The following is a 21,364-nucleotide window of genomic DNA, read 5'->3' as shown; positions in this document are numbered from 1 at the left end:
AGGGTGAGCTTGTTTTCACTGCAGATTAGAAAAGTGGGGAGGTGATTTTATTGAAGCATAAAATCCTGAATGGTCTTAAAAAGGGGTGACATGGAAAGTGTGCTTTCTCTTGTGCGTAAAACAATCTTAAAATTAGGGGTTACCCTTTTAGGACAGCAATGAGGGGAATTTTTTTCCCCTTGAGGGTTCTGAGGCTTTGGAACTTTGCCTCAGAAAGCACTGCAGCCACAATATTTTTAAGACAAAATTCGACAGATTCTTGATAGGCAAGGGGAATCAAAAGGTAAGAGGATAGATGGGAACGTGGAAATTCAGCCATGATTGAATAGGAGAGCATGATTGAAGCAACAAATGACTTACAGGTGCTCACATCGTATATTCTAGTCAACAATGCATTTCAACTGTAAACATGTGCCCGATCATAGGTCTTGCACCAAGCAGGTGCTGCCTTCTGCTCACTGTTGAGCCCAGGCATTTATTTTGATCATCTGAAAAAATTGAATTGTTTTACATTCTTTTGCTACAAAATTAATACAGAAGAGCTATGTGGCAATCATCATAGCAACAGAAATATGCTTATTCAAATAGTTCCTACAAAATTATCGAGGAATAACTAATATACGAGAGTCTCATTTATAACTGCAGTAGTCCTCTCTTTATTTGATGGTCTGAGTCCTACCTGCTTCAGAGGTGTGTAATAAAATCTGAACAGGTTGATTCTGAAAAATATAGGTAAATAATCAGACTAAAATTGCACAATATATTCGAGATATGATCTTACCTGTATAACATCCTTATTTTTATGGTCAGTTCCTGTCGTAATATCTTAACAAATCAGTGCACTGATGATATCAGAGATAATGGGAACTGCAGATGCTGGAGATTCCAAGATAATAAAATGTGAGGCTGGATGAACACAGCAGGCCAAGCAGCATCTCAGGAGCACAAAAGCTGACGTTTCGGGCCTAGACCCTTCATCAGAGAGGGGGATGGGGGGAGGGAACTGGAATAAATAGGGAGAGAGGGGGAGGCGGACCGAAGATGGAGAGTAAAGAAGATAGGTGGAGAGGGTGTAGGTGGGGAGGTAGGGAGGGGATAGGTCAGTCCAGGGAAGACGGACAGGTCAAGGAGGTGGGATGAGGTTAGTAGGTAGCTGGGGGTGCGGCTTGGGGTGGGAGGAAGGGATGGGTGAGAGGAAGAACCGGTTAGGGAGGCAGAGACAGGTTGGACTGGTTTTGGGATGCAGTGGGTGGGGGGGGAAGAGCTGGGCTGGTTGTGTGGTGCAGTGGGGGGAGGGGATGAACTGGGCTGGTTTGGGGATGCAGTGGGGGAAGGGGAGATTTTGAAACTGGTGAAGACCACATTGATACCATATGGCTGCAGGGTTCCCAGGCGGAATATGAGTTGCTGTTCCTGCAACCTTCGGGTGGCATCATTGTGGCAGTATACTGCATCCACTGTACCCGGTGCGGCTTCCTCTACATTGGGGAAACCAAGCGGAGGCTTGGGGACCGCTTTGCAGAACACCTCCGCTCAGTTCGCAACAAACAACTGCACCTCCCAGTCGCAAACCATTTCCACTCCCCCTCCCATTCTCTTGATGACATGTCCATCATGGGCCTCCTGCACTGCCACAATGATGCCACCCGAAGGTTGCAGGAACAGCAACTCATATTCCGCCTGGGAACCCTGCAGCCATATGGTATCAATGTGGACTTCACCAGTTTCAAAATCTCCCCTTCCCCCACTGCATCCCCAAACCAGCCCAGTTCATCCCCTCCCCCCACTGCACCACACAACCAGCCCAGCTCTTCCCCCCCACCCACTGCATCCCAAAACCAGTCCAACCTGTCTCTGCCTCCCTAAACGGTTCTTCCTCTCACCCATCCCTTCCTCCCACCCCAAGCCGCACTCCCAGCTACCTACTAACCTCATCCCACCTCCTTGACCTGTCCGTCTTCCCTGGACTGACCTATCCCCTCCCTACCTCCCCACCTACACCCTCTCCACCTATCTTCTTTACTCTCCATCTTCGGTCCGCCTCCCCCTCTCTCCCTATTTACTCCAGTTCCCTCCCCCCATCCCCCTCTCTGATGAAGGGTCTAGGCCCGAAACGTCAGCTTTTGTGCTCCCGAGATGCTGCTTGGCCTGCTGTGTTCATCGAGCCTCACATTTTATTATCAGTGCACTGATGATTAAGCTGTTTAGTACAGCGTGACAATTATAAGTCATGTTTAACAAGCAAAATATCTTCGGTTCAGCAGCCTCGAATCAAATGGAATGTGTAAATGCTGTTATGTAATCAGATTAATTTTTTCAGGGATGTGTCAAATATACCATGTGCTCTCCAAATGAAAGCAATGTACCACGCAGAAAAGAGAAGCAGTTATAACAGGGCAGAGCTAAGTGATTTTTTTTTAATACTTGAAGCTTTTTAATTCTACACTTGATTCTCCAATATTTTGCAGTAACAGGAAACTGTCACAGTTTCAAGTACACTTTCAATCAACAGATATACTAGAAGCCCACAGAAAAATATACAGTTTTAAACCAGAATAAATACAAACATAATTAATGCACGTTTAATCTCATTCCTACTTCACTAATTTTCTTTTGTTAATAGAGTAACTCAGTAACTTATATATCAGTGCAGCTCTGAATTAAATATCAGGCTTAAAAGTAATTTTCATCACAAGGAAAATCACTTGGTGATACGATAATTAAGCTAAATTAGTTCAATCTTTTCAGGTTTCATTAATTTGCTATTTTAGCACTCCTGTCCACCTGGGCATCTGTATATCAAACAACTGTACACCACGCTAGCAATAAACATCTTTAAACATACAAAACAAAAAACCCATTATCAATAGGGAACATGATAGATACTAAGCATGTTACCTTTGAAAAGCATCTTATTTCTTTAAAATCTGAGCTTTTGCTCGATTAATTTTTTCCACAGTTGACTGATCAGTGACTGACGTGCACTTTGAAAGAATAATGTTCAATTCGCTTTCATTCTTGCGTTCTGTTGCGGTTTCCACAGCTTGATCTAGGTCTCTGTGTCAAAGTTACAGAGAAAATTTAAAACAGATTAGAATTACATCAGGAAAACAATTCATATTCTAATTGCAAGCAAAAATAACCATCAGTTTGAAGAATAAGCATAGCAGTTTGATAATTGAAAATAAGAACTGAAATGTTGAATAAGTATGGCTGGGCAGTCAGTTGTTGGAAGAAAGAAAGTTGGGTTAAGTGCTAATACATATTTAATACAGCTTTGATGGAAGTCATCACTTGAAACATTTTTGGATAAAATCCATGATGAAACTGTAGGTGCAGCATCTACGGTCACATCTTATTAAAACATTATAGCTGCGTGTATTTCTATCTACAAAGCCTGAAATTCCAATATTACATCTGTCAACTTCAACTATTAGAACAAAAACAAAGTTGCCAGAAAAGCTCAGCAGGTCTGGCAGCATCTGTGAAGGAAAAAAAACAGTTACCGTTTCAGGTCCAGTATCCCTTCCTCAGGTTCTCTGGACCTGAACCGTTAACTATGTTTTTTCCCTTCACAGATGCTGCCAGACCTGCTGAGCTTTTCCAGCAACTTTGTTTTTGTCCTGATTTACAGCATCTGCACTTCTTTCAGTTTTTATTCAACTATTAGAAATTCTTACGTCTTTATTTATAATGGATTTTGCATACTTAATTATATCTTTCGGCAATTTAGGCAAAAGGAACCCACAGGCCATAGTTTCAGTCTAGCAACTTAAAATTTAGCATTCAAATTCCATGATGGCAGCTTCGGACACAAATTCAAAAATTATGTTAATTTGTATGTTTTAAGCAGGTAAAATGACAACAGAAATAGTCCATATTCAAATACAAGATCTGGGCAATATCCAGGCTTGGGCTGACAAGTGGCAAGTAACATTTGTGCTTCACAAATACCAGGCAATGACCATCACCAATAACAGTCCATCTAACCACAATCTCTTGACATCTAGTGGTGTAACCATCACTGAATCCTCCACTTTTAATATCCTGGAGAGTTACTAATGACCAGAAACCCAACTGGATTAGCTGTATAAATACAGCGACTCATATAGCAGGTCAGAGGCTAGGAATACTGCAATGAGTAACTCAGCTCCAAAGACTGTCCACCATCTACAAGGCAAAAGTCTGATGGAGTGTGATGGAAGACACACCACTTGCCTGGACGTGTGCAACTCCAACAACACTCAAAAAGCTTGATACCATCCAGGACAAAGCAGCCCTCTTGATTGACATCACTTGCACATACACTCACTCACTCCACCACCAAGACTCAGTGGCAGTGTATACCATCTGCAAGATGCACTGTAGAAATTCATCAACGACCCTTAGATAGCCTTTTCCAAACCCAAAACCACTTTTAGCTAGAAGGACAAAGGCAGCAGACACATGGGAAAACCCCAACTGCAAGTTCCCCTCCTAGTCACTCACCATCCTGACTTCAAAATATCTTGCCATTCCTTCAGCATCGCTGGGTCAAAATCCTGGAATTCCCTCCCCAAAGCACTGAGAGCCAAGCAACACCACATAGATTGCATCGGCTGAGGCACGCACCACCACCTTCTCAAGGACAACTAGGTACAGGCAAAAACAGCTGGCCAACCAACAAGGCCCAAACCACACGAGCGGATAAAAAATAAATTGCTAAACGGCTGGTTTATTATTGAGCCTCGGATATAAATAGCTGTTGTCCTTATTTAGTGTGGCAAAAACTACATCTTCATGCAGTTGATCTTTAATGTCCTTCAGGAAAATAGGCAGCAATAAATACATCTTGCTCAATAACAAAACAGAACTTGGAATTTACTGCTAAAATTTGTGAAGAGACTTTCTGAACATAATTCACAAATGTTTTAATTCATTTATGTAATTTTCTACCAACCAGAAAAGGGCCAAACAAAATAAAACTTCAACAAAATTACATTTCACAATAGTATGATCAAATTTGATTTGATTGATTTTTTGTCACTTGTACCAAAATACAGTGAAAAGCTTTGTTTACGAATGATACAGGCAGATCACAGCAAGCAAAGGACGTACAGATCAAAAAATAAAACTTTAGAAGCATACAGGTCAGATTATTTGAGGCTACAGTCCATTCAACAATCTGATAACAGCCAGAAAGAAGCTGTTCCTGAACCTGCTTGTGTGTGTGTTGAAGCTTCTATATCTTCTGCCAAGCAGAAGTGGTTGTAGGAGGTCATTACCAGGGTGCAATGGGTCTTTGATGATGTTGGTCGCCTTTACGTGGCAGCCAGCCATGTGAATAGAATCCATGGATGGAAGGTTGGCTTCCATGATGGCCTGGCCTGTGCACACTACTTTCTATAGTCTCTTATGATCCTGGGCAGAGCAGTTGTCATGCTCGGCCATTATGCGCCCTGACAGTACGCTTTCAATACTGCATTTGTAGAATTTGGTGAGGGACCTTATGGACATGCCACTGGATGAATTTGTTAACTTAAACGATTAGAGAAATTTTTACTTGACATCCTTGGCTACTGCCAAATGCTAAGTACCTCGCTGACAGCACAGTGCGTGAACCTACACCCTAAAAAAATACAGGGGTTCAAGATAACTCACCACCAAGGGTTCATAGTAATGGGCAACAAATACTAGTTTATCCCATATACAACGTTAAAAAAAAAGTGCTGCGATCTAAATTTTCAGGAGGCACAAGTACTGCTCAGTTATTTACACTGATATCATATTTTTCTTTCATTTCTAGCAGGCAGCTGCAAGAAGTTTTAGAACTGTGGCGGGATTAGAGCATGAGAGAGCATCATTTTCAGGGGAATCACATGAAAAAAGAAATTAAATTTGCTCCACTGCAAATCCCTTGTTTTCATGTTTATTTATTTATATTTCTGAAGCTGAAGATCAGCCATGGTCAAATAACCACTCAAAGCGGACAAAAGAAAAATGGAATTACTATTTACATACTTGTAAAGTTTGCTTTATGTTCATAAAGTGCAGCAAGCAGAAGAATGGGGATAAGTAAAACAGACACGTACCAAGAGACTGAAAGGAACACAGACAAAAGGATTCCAATTCTACACAAAAACCTCAGTGTTTAGAAGGAAAAGAGAATTAAAACAACATAGCAAGAAGGAAGGAATATCTTTATTGCTCAAAATGACCAATCCTAGGTCCACTAATGTTGCAAAGTATACCTAAGTTTTTCACAAAAGGCAATTAACGTAAGGTTTTGAAGGTGAGACAGAAAGTTATAGCAGAGGGGATCAGGGAATACCACCAGTAAGTTTAGAATCATAAAAGTTGCAAAAAAACTCTTTCTACTTACCCAACCATTATATATCCTTTCACTTTCTGCTCTGGACTGACCTTTGCTACATATTTCTTAGCTTCATATTTGTTACGGTGTTTTACACAGATTTCAACAAAAGGCTGGCAAATTAAGAAAATGTAGAAAATGTTAAAAAAACAATTTTGGTAGCAATTAAATATGCAAACACTATTTAGTGTTCAGGATCATAGAACACATACCATATATCCTATCGGGGACTTCTTGCTTTTAGAAAATTTCTCAAGTTCCTCCCAGTCTTCTTTTTCTGCCAGTGCAGAAATCTTCAACCACCAAAACCTGAGCACCACAAAACACAACTGTTAACCTTACAAGTCATTCGAGTTTTTACTGAGAACACCCAGAATAAAACTATCACTTTAAAGTTTGTTGTCTGTTTTCAGAAGTGAGAAACAAGTCTGCCGATTTTCAAAATTTATTCGTTGATAAAGTGTACACCGCGTGGGCCAAGCCAGCACTTATTGCCGACCCTTTGTTGCCCTTGAAAAGCTGCTTTCTTGAACAAGTGCAGGTCACATTTAGGAATGACAACACATGCTTTTAGGAAGGTAGCTCCACAATTTCAACCCAATGACAATGAACAAACAGTCATAGCATTCTAGGGCAGGATGCTGCGCAAACTGGAGGGGAACTCGCAGGTGGTGGGTGCATCGATGCATCTGCTTGTCCCTGTTGGTGGGACAAGCCATGGGTTTGGAGGGCGCTGTCAAAGGAGTATTAGCACGTTGCTGCAGGGCATCTTATAGATGGTACATACCGCACATTGGTGCAGAAAGTGGAAGTCTAAGTTGGGAAGATGGATTGGGATGTCAATTAAGGCTACCGCTACTGCCTCACTGTGCCAGGGACCCAGGTTCGATTCCACCCTCGGGCAACTGTCTGTGTGGAGTTTGCACATTCTCCCAGTGTCTGCGTGGGTTCCTCCGAGTGTTCTAGTTTCTTCTCCCGGTCCAAAGATGTACAGGGCAGTGAACTGGCCATGGTAAACTACTTGTAGTGTCCAGGAATGTTTAGGTTAGGTGGGTTACACATGGGAAATGTAGGAGTAGGTGAAATGAGTCAGGGTGGGATCCTCTTCGGAGGGCAGTGTGGACTTGGGGAGAAGGGCCTGTTTCCATACTGTGGGGATTCTATGATTCTAAGTAGTCTGCTTTTGTCCAGATGACGTCAAGTTGTAGTCATTCACGCAAGTGTGCCTTATATATGATTAATAGGGGTTGGGAGTTAGAGAGGAAGTTACTTGCCACAGCACTCCCAGGCTTTGATCTGCTATTGTTGTCACATTTTTTGTTTGGCTGAAATTAAGTTTTTGGTCAATGATTTCTGCTAGTATGTCAATAGTGGTGGATTCAGTGATGTTATTGGCACTGGATCTCAAGGGAGGATGGTTAGATTCTGCCTTACTGGAGACAGTTATGCCTGGCACCTGTGTGGTGCAAGTGTTATCTGCCACTAACAAGATCAAGACTGGATATTGCCCAATTCCTGCTGCTTTCTGGCATACACTTCTTCAGTATCTGAGGAGTCACAAATGATAAACATTGTGCAATTATGTGAAAGTTTTCACTTTTGACCTTACATTGAAGGGAAGATCATCATTAAGCAGCTGAAGCTGGTTGAGCCTTACACGCTACCTGTTGGGACTACTGCAGAGATATCCTTAGGCCAAGATGACTGACCTCCAACAACTATTATAATCCTGCTTTGTGCCCCAACCAGCTAACAGTTTGCCCCAATTTGGTCAAATGATTGATGCAATTTATTATTGTGACATGTACTAAGATACAGTGAAGAGTGTTGTTTTGGGTGCTCTAAAGGCAGATGCATCAGGGAGCAGAACACAGTGCAGAATACAGACTTACCGCTACAGGCAGAGAAATCAACATTAACATTTGAGATTGGTTCAAAAGATTAATAACAGCCAGGAAAAAGCTGTTCTTGAATCTGTTCATACATGTATTCAAACTGTTATATCTTCTGCCTGATGAAACAGGGTGGAAGAGAGTATAACCATGACGGGAGGGGTTTTTGATTACATAGGTTGCTTTCCTGAGGCAGTGTGAAGTATAGATGGAGTCAATGGATGGAAGGTTGGTTTACGTGATGAACTGGGTTGTGATCATGATTTGTAATCTTGGCATACCATCCTGTGATGCATCCAGATACGATGCTTTCTATGGTGAATCTATAAAAAATAAAAAGTCTTTGTGGACATGCCAAATTTCCTTAGCCTCTTGACGAGTTGGAGGCATTTGTTGTGTTGCATTAATATGAAGAGCAGTCACATTTGCTTCTCGAGTTCAGCTTTTTCGTTTATATTTGGATAGAGGCTGTAAGGAAGTCAGGAGCTGAGTGGCCCTTGCAGAACACAAAATGTGTGTTGGAGAAGTTGCTGTCGAGTAAAGATTGTCATCAATTCACCAATGAAGCCCGAGTTTGTAGCTGTTCTGGAACAGTTTGTTTAGGGATGCATTTAGTTCTGGGCCACAGATTTTCATAATGCACACATTAACAGGGGAGCAGCAATGATTTTTTAAAAATCAGTCTCCTGTTTAAATAGGTAGACCCCAAGAGGCCTCTTAGATTGCACCTATTCTTAAAATTGCAACAGTATCATTTATCAAAACTAGTTAAAGGCCTATTCTTTCAATTTCTGGAACTGAAGTAAAATATTTGCCACTCTTTATCTCTCAAAAATTTGTAGGTGCTGCCTTTTGAACAATCCAATACCTGTAGTAATATTTCAGCTGTGAAATAGTGTAAGTCTAGCTTGCTGCAAATAATGAAAGATCTACGTAGTTTTTACAGAATTATGCAACATTAGTGAAGATACATATGATTTTTCCTACTGCATATACTGCAGTGTTCTGGATTTCAGGTATATTGCAAATGCACCAGTCAGGCTTCTCTTCATATTGGAAGGGGAAATAAAGAAAAACATGCTGGTGTGTGCCTTAGTCAGCAGTTATTACAGCTCTAATTTCTAATATTCAACATTAAGGTAGATACTTAAGCTTCCCTGGGGTGAGTGGCGTATCCACCCCCTAATCCTCATTTCTCACATGCATTCTGGCAGAAGGCAGCTGATCAAAACATTATATGGATCTAAATTTTTGCAGCTATAATGGAAGTGGGATTTTCAACAATCACCATCATTACAACTAAGATACAGGTGGCAACTTCTCGCACCCACACCAGTGCAAGTAAACAAAAATCCAAAGATGTTTTCAGTAATTCTCTGCTCCACTGCAAAGTGTATTGGTGAAGCTCCTGGAGTGGAGATGTGTAGGAATAACCTGACCTGACATGAACTTCTTTGGCTCTAATCTTGCCGTAAAAACCCAATGTAAAAAGTTACACTTATCTGGGTCTTTAACAGCACATGCCACACTCCTGGACAATCTTTCAGGCACCAAAAAAAGCCTAATTTTATCTCTGCAGGATTTTGAATTTCTCCATTATACTATCAAAGTCTAAACAGATTTTTCTTTCAAAAAATTCAGTTTCTATTCAATCCCATTAGTATATGCCAATCTTTATCTCATTCTCTGTAGAATCACTAAAAAGTGAAGGATAATCAGGATTCTTCCTAGTTTACAGTGTTTGAGAAATTTTCACTGACACACTGACTTGATGACCACTGTAGGATACTGGAAACTCATTACTGTTTGGGCGAGAATCAAATTATTGTCAGAAAAGACAAAATCTCTTGCTACAGAAATCATTACAGCTGTGAGCTCTTTGCTTTGAGGTTAGGTGAGCATGCTATAATTCCATTAAATCACTAAAGTATAAGCTACTAGGTTTTTGTTGCTGAACCCATTAGTTCCAGCATTTTCTGTTCATATATCGGATTTCCAGCATCCCACAATATGTTATTATTTTACACTTGTTAGTCTAAACTGCTGGTATATTTTATCTTTTCAAACTTAAGATTTCGAAAAAGAATTCACTGTTTTAGTTGCTGCAAATATTTTAATGAACAATTTCAATGACAACTACAAATGATTTGATCATACCTTTTGTCAGGAATTTTGAAGTCTTTGTAAAGTTGCTCAGCTTGTTTGTGCTTGCTTTCCAGTAACAGTGCTTGAACAGTATCATGTAATGATAAGTCTAGATATGTTTTACCAGATTCTTTTTGCAAGCGAAACTGGTATCGCACCAATTTTATCTGTTCTTCTGTGATCTACAGTTTGACAGAGAAGTCAGTTTACGTAAACAACCGTATTTTCATTTGTACCTGTCAATATAGAAAAGCCTCCTCTGCAAATCCGTTCCACAAACAGGGAGGAACAAGGCCATGAAGCAATTTTAATATAGGATTGAAAACATTTCATCTGAAGTGTTGGCGAAACAGGAGGCAATGCAACTTGGAAGATAACGATAAAATCAATTTCAGTGAATATTTAGGTGCTACTTTGTTAATGATATTGATGGTCAAAGGGCCTTAGAAAATTGCTCAGTGGCACATTGTACAATGCAATAACAGAACACTGAAGCAATGATTTTTGTCATAGTGGACTCCTGACTTCAGCTGTCTTATCTGGTGCGTTTTTTGGAGCTGTCGGTTGAAGGGAAATAAGAAGGAACATCCAAAAAGTTACATGGTAACTACAGTGCAGATTGCAAGGCAGGTTTTGGCTTGAATTTTGTTGTCACAACTGAAGCAGTGGTGACTTTTTAAACTTCATAGCAATTGGGCAAAGCCTGGCAAAGTGTCACAGTATCATGATATTTACCATTTCTATACATACCTTGGCAGCAAATTCATTCTTGGCTTTATTGTATTCATCTACAGCACTCTGCAAAGCAGCTACTCGTCCCTCAATTGTCTGATAAACAAAGAAGAGACAACTTAAAACCTGAAAAAGGAAGCTCAATTTAAAATGTAAAAATAAATCAATGACAAGAGACCATTTCAAAAACTAGTGCATTCATAATAAGAAAAATAGTCTAGTGCAAATGTTAGAGAATGAATTACATTAATCACATTCATACTAATCAAATGGTCAGCAACTTGATATAGTGACATGTAATTCGCACAGAACTCAGCTGCCTGTTAAAACAGATTTTTGAGCGGTACGATAATTTCTCTTGCACAAGGGTGCTACTATAACCTGTTTGTTGTAAGCACAATTGCTGAGCTATTATCAATTCTAGCACTGGAGAATAATATAAGCATTAATACAAACAATGTGGCAAATATAAACATCGTAGAATGCGTTGCTATACAATTTTAGGTTGTGCGATGAAAGGTGTCTAATTTATATATAAAAGTATAATCCTGTGTAATTTGATTTAAAACAGAGGTTGATGAATGTTGGTTTACAGTTGAGTGTCCTTCTGGAACAGTGACTAACTCCAGCATTTGTGACAACATTTATAATTGCAAACCCGTGGCAAGGTGTTTATATTGCTGGATTTAAGGCACGCTGTGTGAATATATGCGCTGTGGTTTCCATTCAGAGAACAGTGCAGAAGCAGGTAGTAGTCCAAGGAACCACTAACCTCAACTGAATATTTAATTGTGAATTTTCCAAACTAGGAGAGCTTGTTTAGGAATTTGCAGGTTACTAGAATTTTAAAGTATAGGCTAAAGATCTATGAAAAGTTCATTTGAACAGACCTGAAAAGAACTCATGGAATTATCTCCAAAGTATTTGGCAAAAAAAAACTGTAAGAAGTCAGCTGAGTAGAAAATTGAGTTGAGTTAGTGGTATAATTTCTGTACATTTGAGTTTCTGTAATTGGATATTGTTGGGGAGAAAAGGTTGAAACCTTATTTTGCCATGTGTTTGAGATCTAACCACATTCTGTATTTAGATAGCTTGTTTGTTTTTCACTTTTTGTACTATACATTCTCTTATGTTATTAAAGAAAATCTGCAGCCTTGTGTGAATATGTTTAAGTGGCTAACCATCATGTTAACTAACTAAACAAAATAAGCATATGATCTACTATTGTTTCAATGTGGGATCTGACTTGTTCAATAGCACTGTCAGTTGGGAGCCTGACAGTTGATGGGATTAACAAATAACCAAAATGCTATGTTAAGTAATCCTTTGCCCCACATCAGACAAGTGAATATGAAATTAACCTGCTTAATGTCTGCTTTCAATTAGAGTTTACTATCCTTGCTGTACTCAAACTAACAACTTTCTAAATTATCATTGCCAGACTGTCATGCAACTCTAATTTCAAGTCACAACCTACGCTCCACAGATTTGAAAAAAATCACGTTAGTATTTAGTACATGGTTGCTGATTAAATGCATATGCGTCATTGAACTAAGCAATCATTGATTTAAATCAATTTGGCATTGAAATAGAGGGTTATTTAAATAAGACCTAGGTGAAATCCAGCCTACTTAATTCAAAGTCTCTTTGGTTAAGATTCAACTTTACTGACAGTGATTGATGCTACTGAAAAGACTTTTTTCTGAAATGTTAATAAAAACATGACTCAGCCTATTGATTACAACAGTTTGGTTTTAACACCAACTTTCAGTGGAGTTTTAGATGTCAAAAAAGAAATCACAAACTGTGCTAGGGCCATTTCAACAGTAACCCACCGACATGTAGCTCTATCTTGAGTTTTAATCCATGCTAGCTGAGAAATCGATAGGTCCTGACTATGGTGGAGAGCAAGGAATCCCAGCAAACCTGAAGTCACTCTGGTGGAAAATCTTTTTACTGCTTGGAATAATATTTTGCACTTCAGAAGCCGGTTGTGGTTGTTAGAGGCCAATTATCTCAATAAAAGTTCAAGGCTGTAGTCAGCCACTAGAGAGAGACAGGTCATAACATCAGAGTCTTGACGTTTCGACTGTGTGCCCAAATTATTCTTGTTAAAGCCTCTAACCCGATCATTTGAATCTGAATGCTATTATTTCTCAAAGCCTATGATTCTAGTGACTAAGAGAGAAAGAGAGAGAGAAACTTCAGAGAGGCAGGAAAAGAAACTTACAACAGAGACTAAGAATGAGGCAGAAAAGGGAAACCAATAGAAATTAATGCAAAGTAAGACACAAAGGAGTGACTTTGAAACACTCAGTTGAAAGAGAATTGTTCGCTTCAATTCAATAATTTACTTGTTTTCACTGGAATTACTCAATAATTTGTGAGTAAATTAATGTTGAATAAACAATGGCTTATACTATAATGCAGGGCATTCACCAGCTGCATCAAAATAATCTGACACATTATTCCCAAAGGTGTGGGCAGCCCTGATGGACGGATGTGTTCTAGAGATTTCGTGCAAACTTGGCAGAACCATTATTCTTCGCACATAATGATGTTGTTGCTTAAGTACAGTTAATGATCTTTACCACAGCCTCTTTGGTCATTAGGAAAACAAACTTCAGTTTGGAAAGGCCATAACGGATCCCAGCTGATGGAGTATTTTGTCCTTACCGTTTCGTTAGAATAACTGGCACGCACATAGAAATTCCCAAGCTCTTGGTGATTGTCATCCTGGTTGAACAGATCTTTGAGTGTCTCTGGCTCTTGGTGCTTACAAAACTGTGGGCAAGCATTAGAATAATAGCATAATACTGCAGATGCTGGAAATCTGAAACAAATACATAGCATGCTTGAGAAACTCAGCAGGTCTGGAAACATCTGTGGAAAGAGAAAGAGCTGATGTTTCAAGTCTGATATGATTCTTCTTCTTCAGCCTTGAAATGTTAACTGTTTCTCTCCACATGGATGCCACCAGACCTGCTGAGTTTACTTGTGTATTTGTTTGTGGGCAAGCATTCACTGGTCAAAGGCCTTCACAAGTAAAAAGATTTACTTTGTATTAAATACAAAAAATATTCAATATTTACATTACGTGAATTAGAGAAAAAAATCACATCATTGGACAGACAAAACAAAATGGAAACCACATTTGATCTTTGTGAAGACTACAACATTTCGTTAAAAAGTAGATAATTAAATGGCCAAAAAGATCGACAGGATAAGGGTAACAAACTGTAAAATGAAAAGCTAAACAATTCTAACCGGGAACACTAAAGAGGGATTTCACCAAACAATTTTACACACTTTTATGGTTACTCTACAGTGTGTAATCCTACAACAATGATAATACTTTTAATTAATAGCACATCTCAGTGCATTGATTTGATTTCATGTGATTTATTATTGTCACATTTATCTCGGTACAGTGAAAAGTTTCGTTTTGGGTGAAGTACAGGCAGATAATTCCATACAAAGTGCATTAGGGGAGTAGAATATGATGTTATGACAGTAAAGAAGGTGCACAAAGAGCAAGATCAACATTAAATTTAAAATCTGAGAGATTTATTCATAAGTCTAATAACTAAGAAGTGGTTCTTGAATATATTCATACACGTATGCAAACTTTTATATCTTCTACCTGACAGCAGAGGGTGGAAGAGAGTATAACCACGGTAGGAGGGGTCTTTGATTATATTAGTTGCTTTCCCAAGGCAGTAGGAAGTATAGATGGGGTCAATAGATCGAAGGCTGGTTTGCACGTTGGGCTGTGTTCACAATTCCGTAGTTTCTTGCAATCTTGGTAAGAGCAGTTGCCAAACCACACTGTGATGCATCCCATATAGAATGCTTTCTATGGTGCATCTGTAAAAATTGGTATGAGTCCTTGTGGACATGCCAAATTTCATGAGCCTCTTGAGGAAGTAGAGATGTTGTTGTGCATTCTTGACCATTTTTCTTTAGCATTAATAAGAAAATAACTCAGTTGATGCAATTTGCTCACTAGCAATTGTGTAACTATCACTGTTAATTACAATTCAAAAGACTTGGTGCCTGTCTCAATGGTGAAGGCAGCAAGTAATAGGGGGTTGGGGGCGTGAGGCAAGTAACAGGCGGATACAAGTGTAGGAGGCAGGGAAAAAAAGAGAGAGATGGGTAAAATTAAACTTTATCCTAAAACATGCAAATGACAGATTTTTGGCTATGGTTTCTTTGACAAAGTAAGATTTGCCCATAAAGTTACAATCACCATCCTATGGATATCATTTGGCATTCAAAACTAGCCCAAGTGTTAGGAGGCACACTATTAACTGCCAGAAGGCTATGATGTGAAATTGAACTGGAAGACTCAGCCCACTTATTCTTCGAAATATACATATACATTCTCACCAAAATTCTTATGAGCAGTGTACGGGAGATAAAAATGCTATTGCTGGTGCAAGTAGGGAAGGCACACCAAACATCGGGACTAAGCCACATTACTGGGCAGATGGAATGCTTCGCACTTGCCTTAATGAATACAGCTCCAACAACACTCAAGAAGCTTAAATCATCCAGGACAAACCAGCCTGCTGACTGGCACCACATCCAAGCATTCACTCCCTCCCCCTCTGATGTTCAGTAGGCCACAGTGTGTACCATCTACGAGATGCACTGCAGAAATTCATTAAACCTCCTTAGACAGCATCTTCCAAACCCACAATCAATTTCATCTAGAAGGACAAGGACAAAGATACATGGGAACACCACCATGTGTAAGATTCCCTCCAAGTCACTCACCGTTCTGACTTGGAAATAAACTGCCGTTTCTTCAGTGATGCTGTGTCAAAATCCTGGAAGTTCCTCCCTAATGGCATTGTGGGACTACCTATAGCACAGGGATTTCAATATTTCCAAAGAGCAGCTCACCACCGCTTTGACAGGGGAATTCTGGCATGGGCAATAAATGCTGGCCCAACCATCCATGCTTACATCCCACAAAAGAATAATAAATAGCTATTTTATTCTATATCTTAGTCAATTACTGCAACATGATCAAAAGTGGAGTAGCTATTTCCTTTCACCTTCACTTCAAAGAAAACGGCAATAAAAAAATCCCAGCAAGATTACAACATTTAGAACCGGCAGGAAATAGTTAACCCATATAAAAATGTACTCAACTTCCAGAAATGACAAAATGCATAATACGGCAAAAAGCTGTTACCTGACGATAAAGACTTAGTGCAACGGGTTGATTCTGAAGTGTCATAAAGAAATCCCCTCTGTTCATTTCATTCTTTAGGTATGTCACAACAGTATACACTGCAATGCAACGAAGTACAAGTCATCAGTAAAGTTATCAAATTCACAATGCATAGTTTTAAACACATTGACACTCCTTAACAACATTCCTCCTGTGCCATGAAGCATTTAATACAGCTGTATAAAACAGATCTAGAACAATCAAATAATTTAATTTTCATAAACTTCATAAATACCAGATGTAGGAATTTCTACTGCAGTGGGTACATTTGAATCTCAACCCAACCACTAATAACATTCAAAAGCATCTTCAGAAACCAAAAGTAAATTTAGAGTTGACTATATCTCCTTTTGCAAGTATTGTACCAGGTTCGATTCCAACCTTGGGCAACTGTCTGTGTGCAGTTTGCATGATCTCCCCGTGTCTGCATGGATTTCCACCAGGTGCTCTGGTTTCCTCCCACAGGCCAAAGATGTGCATGGCCAATGGCGAGTTACCATAGTGTTCAGGGATGTGTAGGTTAGATGCATTAGCTATGGGAAATGCAGTGCTACAGGGATAAGGTGGGGGGGTGGGTCTGAGTGGGATGCTCTTTAGAGGGTAGGTGTGGACTTGATGGGCTGAATAGTCTGTTTCCACACTGTAGAGATTCTATGAATACATGCATTAATGAAAGATTTGAAACTATCAAGAAACTGATAATCACTCCTAAACAATGGCAATTTGCATGTCACTTCATTTTACCCTGCAAAACCTCTTAGCTAACAACACATTGTTAGTTAGGTAAGCTCAGAACTTACAATTTCCTGAAAACTGTGTTGGCACGAATGCTGAATAAAGCATTAATCTGGTTTACTGACCTGCCCCATGTAGCCTATCCAAGTGGTCCTGTTTTGGCTGAAAATGGAGGTACCCAGCTATGACGATTAGTAAGTGCTAAAAATGCTCCTCCCAGGATCCTACTGATTACAGAATAGTATGCGTTGTACTTTCAAATAAAAATTAATTAACCAGGCCTCCGCAACCTGTTTGCAACATTAGTCAAACAAAACCTTTGCTATTATTCCCTTGTATTCCCCTCCGATTCAAAATAACATTGAAAGCGCAGAATTTATGGATAAAGTCTTTTCCCAAAAGGAGGACAGCCAATCACTTCCAACATGTTGCAAGTTTTTAGGAATGGCCTCAGGCATGAAAATTCAATTGTTATGAAGGACAAATAAAAAAAAATGACCAATATAAATCACTCATCAGTCAAATGTGGTGGTTGTTAGGTTTTACTTTTATCATAATATTTCAGTTACCTAAATCACTGTCTCCACTTTCAATCGCTTTAAGTAGTGCTAACTGACTCCTTTTCATCTTCAACAGCAAGGGTACCTGCTCACCAGACTTTGGCTCGTACTCTAAAAGCTAGAACAAAACAGAAGTTACATATCTTCTAGAAATATCAGCCTTATTTTTCTCTTGTGCAAAAATCACACAATTTTAGTGAGAATAGCTACATAGTTAGACAGGAAAATCTAGAATTGCCACCTGATCTACACTGCTCCAGTACTAGTCGCCTGACTTACCTTTCAAATTCATTAAACAACATAACATTCCCGTATTTGTTTAGCAGATGCAAAGTAAACTCCACATGTCTCAGTTTAAGTACTCTTTTTAACAACATGTTAAGGTTAAATTACTGCCAAACAATCACCTTGGCACCAAATATTCACTTTACGTATATGGATTCTTATTCCTCCTCGTATTTATTTAGGATGGTTCTTTTTTGGCTTTACCTTTAATTCAATTTTTCCAATTATTTCACCTCCTGATGTGATGAACATTTTAATATATTAGTTTAGAACTTGGAATCAAAGCAGATTTCTTTTAAAAATAAAGTCAAGGTCAGAAAGTTCTTCTGAACAGTAAACAAAGGCAACTTTCCAAGTAAGAACATGAAGGAGTTAAATGATTAGCAAACTAATTTGGGAGCTATTTTATGAAATGTACACAAAGTTGCACTTTTACAAAATGAGAAAAACATATGGCCAGGAGCTACTAGCAGTTTCAATCTAAATCTCAGTTAAAAGTTTCATTCCAGCAGAAGCACAGCATTGTAGTCTGACTTTCAGAGCTGGAAAGATGTCAGAGAACTGTTTTAGCAATTCGAATTGATGGGACTATACTTAAAGTTCAGTTAGGAAAGGTCAGTGAAGTCACCAGTGTCGAGAGGAAGAATAGAGAATTGACAAAAGAAAATATTTGAGACCTTGTGAGTTAAGTTTAAAAAAAAAGTGAAGATTATACTTTGTAGGGTTGAGATTCTGGAAGGAATACTGCTGGTAAAAGCGATGAATTTTTCTTTTTTTAATTGTTATGAAAAGATATTTCGAAATTGTCTTACAAGTGCATACAATAGCTTTGTTTTTTTCCCCCTCTCTAGTGTAATAAACATGTTCTTTGCTAAAAGGACATTGGAAGCCTCATGTGAATATGTTCAGCGAGTGACCATGTTAACTGAACTGAAAAAAACAAACTTATGATCTATCAAGTCAACTTAGGCTCTGGGGTCTGACTTGTTCAGTACTAACATCAGTTGGGATCTTAACACTGAACTCGATTTGACTTTGAATTCCCTACTCTAAACTTACATTTTCTCAGTCAGACTAGACACTGCTCATTAATGATTCTTCAATCATTACACAGCTGTTTACTCTGCTCACACAGGTTCAGAACACCCTGCAGAAGACACTGGATTATTCAGACTTTCCAATGACAGCAATATGCCATTCAAAGGCTCAAGTACATCAAAACCGCTGAGGGTAAATACATCAAATAGTGGATGTTCATTCACCAGCCACAGAAAATTCTGGCCTCCTAAAAATATTAGTGTTACTTCAATTATCTGTTTGTGGCACTGACCTTTTGTTATCATATATGTAAATTTATTGTCAAACTTCACTTCGGTATGAATTCTTACATCACATTGTATAATTTATTTTCTCAGATAAATTTAACAAGTTGTTTCTATTTCACAAGTAGTCCAGAGCTGCTTTCTGTTGACTGTACCATCTCAGTGAGTAGACATCAAACTAACTGTAACCACTTTGCTAACTTAATATGTTTTTAAAAACACAGTTCTCAATATGCTTTCAGTTAAGTGGAGTGAACTGGGAAAGGAGCTTAGCGGAAAAGATGGTTGATGAATAATGGCAGACGTTTAAGAAAATAGTTCATGACTCTCAGTGAAGATACATGTCAGTGAAGAAAAAAGTATTTCTAGGAAGAAGATAAACCATCTATGACTAACCAAGTTATGGGCAGAGTCAAATTCAAAGAATAAACATATAACATAGCAAAGATGAGCAGTTCGTCAGAGAATTGGTTACATTTTAAAAGCCACCAAAAGATGCCGAACAAAATGAAGAAAATAAACTTTGGTAAACTAGCAAGTAATAACAAAACAAATAGTAAGAGTTTCTTTGAATAATAAAAAGGAAGAGAGGACAAAGTGAACACAGGCCCCTTAGAAAATGAGATTAGGGGAATAACGATCGAAACTCAAATAAAACAGGAGTTATATAAATATTTTGTATCAATCATCAAGGTAGAAGGAAATAATAACATTCCAAAAACATTAAATAATCAAAAGGCAGAATGATGAGAGGAATCAAATACAATAACTACAGAAAAGTATTAGGGAAACAAAATGGGGCTCCCTGGACATGATAGGGTGCATTCTAGGATAGTAAAGGAAGGTGCTACAGAGATAGTGGACGCACTGGCAGCAAACAGTGAAGAATCTTTAGACTCTGAAAAAGTCCCAGAGGGCTGGAAAACTTTAATTCAAAAACAGAAGGAGACAAGAAAAAGCAAATAACAATAAGCCAGTTAACTTGACCTGTCATTAGGAGGATATGAGAGTCTATTATAAAGGAAGTAACTGCAGTGCATTTAAAAAAATCAGAGTCAACGTGTCTTCAATAACTGGCAAATCATTCTGACAAATGTATTAGGATGGAACAGACAGGATAGATAATTTAAAAAAACTACTAGACGCAAAATACATGAGTTTCAAAAAGGCCATAAGGTGTCACTAACAAGGCAACACAATATGACCCCATGGTGTTGGAAGTTGTACATCATGGATAGAGGATTGGCTAATAGAAGTCAGAGCTGGAATGGGGTGGGGGGCTTTTCAGCATGGAAGCCCATAACTAATTAATGGAAGGCCACAGGGATCAGTCCTGGAGCCACAATAATGTACAATACATTAACCAGTTGAAGGAAGTGAATGTGCACTCTCATCAAGTTTGTGAGTGAAAACAGAAATAGTGGGATATTGGGGTATGTGTGTATAAATCACAAACTAACATACGTTCAACAGGTATAGGGAAGGCAAATGGAATGTGGGCCTTTATTTCAAAGGGAGTGAGTATAAAAATAGGAAGTCTTGCTAAACTTACACAAGACACTAGTTAGACATCAACTAGAATACTAAGAAGAGTTTTGGTCTTTCTATTCAAGGGTTCATATACTGGTATTGGAAGCAGTACAGAGAAAGTTCACAAGGTTGATCCTAGAAATGGAGGGAATTTCTTATGAAGAAAAGTTGACTACATTGGGCTTGCATCCACTAGAGTTCAGAAAATCTATTGAAACATAAGATTCTTTGTGGGCTTATCAGGTAGAGATTGTTTTCCCTTGAGACTGAATAGGTCCAGACGGCATAATCTTAGAACAGGTTTAAGCCCATTTAGGGATAAGACAGAATTTCTCTCAGTGGGCAGTGAATTTGTAAAATTATTTACACCGAGAAGACTGTAGAGATTGTGTCATTAAATACATTCAAGGCTGAAATAGACACTTTTTAATGAATAAGAAAAGCAAGGTTCATAGGGAAAAGGCAGGAAAGTGAAGTTGAGTTATCAGATCAGCCACAATCTCAATGAATGGCAACCAAAGACTTGATGAGCTGAATAGTCTCTCTTTGTTATGTAGGTTTAACTT

The 21,364-nt window shown here is 38.8% G+C and overlaps 1 protein-coding gene across 1 annotated transcript in view; it reads right to left on the bottom strand.

Annotated features, from left to right (window-relative positions):
• Positions 1-2,225: 2,225 nt before the first annotated feature.
• The window catches only part of vps16 (VPS16 core subunit of CORVET and HOPS complexes), a 65,613-nt gene continuing 46,474 nt past the window's right edge, over positions 2,226-21,364 (bottom strand). The window contains exons 17-24 of the mRNA XM_048535013.2: positions 17,671-17,779; positions 16,328-16,425; positions 13,798-13,905; positions 11,140-11,217; positions 10,402-10,571; positions 6,565-6,661; positions 6,362-6,465; positions 2,226-3,057 (exon numbers count right to left, since the gene is read on the bottom strand). Coding sequence (XP_048390970.1) covers positions 2,913-3,057; positions 6,362-6,465; positions 6,565-6,661; positions 10,402-10,571; positions 11,140-11,217; positions 13,798-13,905; positions 16,328-16,425; positions 17,671-17,779 — 909 coding nt within the window. The 3' untranslated portion in view covers positions 2,226-2,912. The remainder of the gene's footprint in view (positions 3,058-6,361; positions 6,466-6,564; positions 6,662-10,401; positions 10,572-11,139; positions 11,218-13,797; positions 13,906-16,327; positions 16,426-17,670; positions 17,780-21,364) is intronic.

Source organism: Stegostoma tigrinum, chromosome 7 (assembly GCF_030684315.1).
Source record: "Stegostoma tigrinum isolate sSteTig4 chromosome 7, sSteTig4.hap1, whole genome shotgun sequence".
Lineage (NCBI taxonomy): Eukaryota > Metazoa > Chordata > Chondrichthyes > Orectolobiformes > Stegostomatidae > Stegostoma > Stegostoma tigrinum.
Note: the sequence above shows the minus strand (reverse complement) of the source record. Positions and strands in the feature narration are given on the sequence as shown.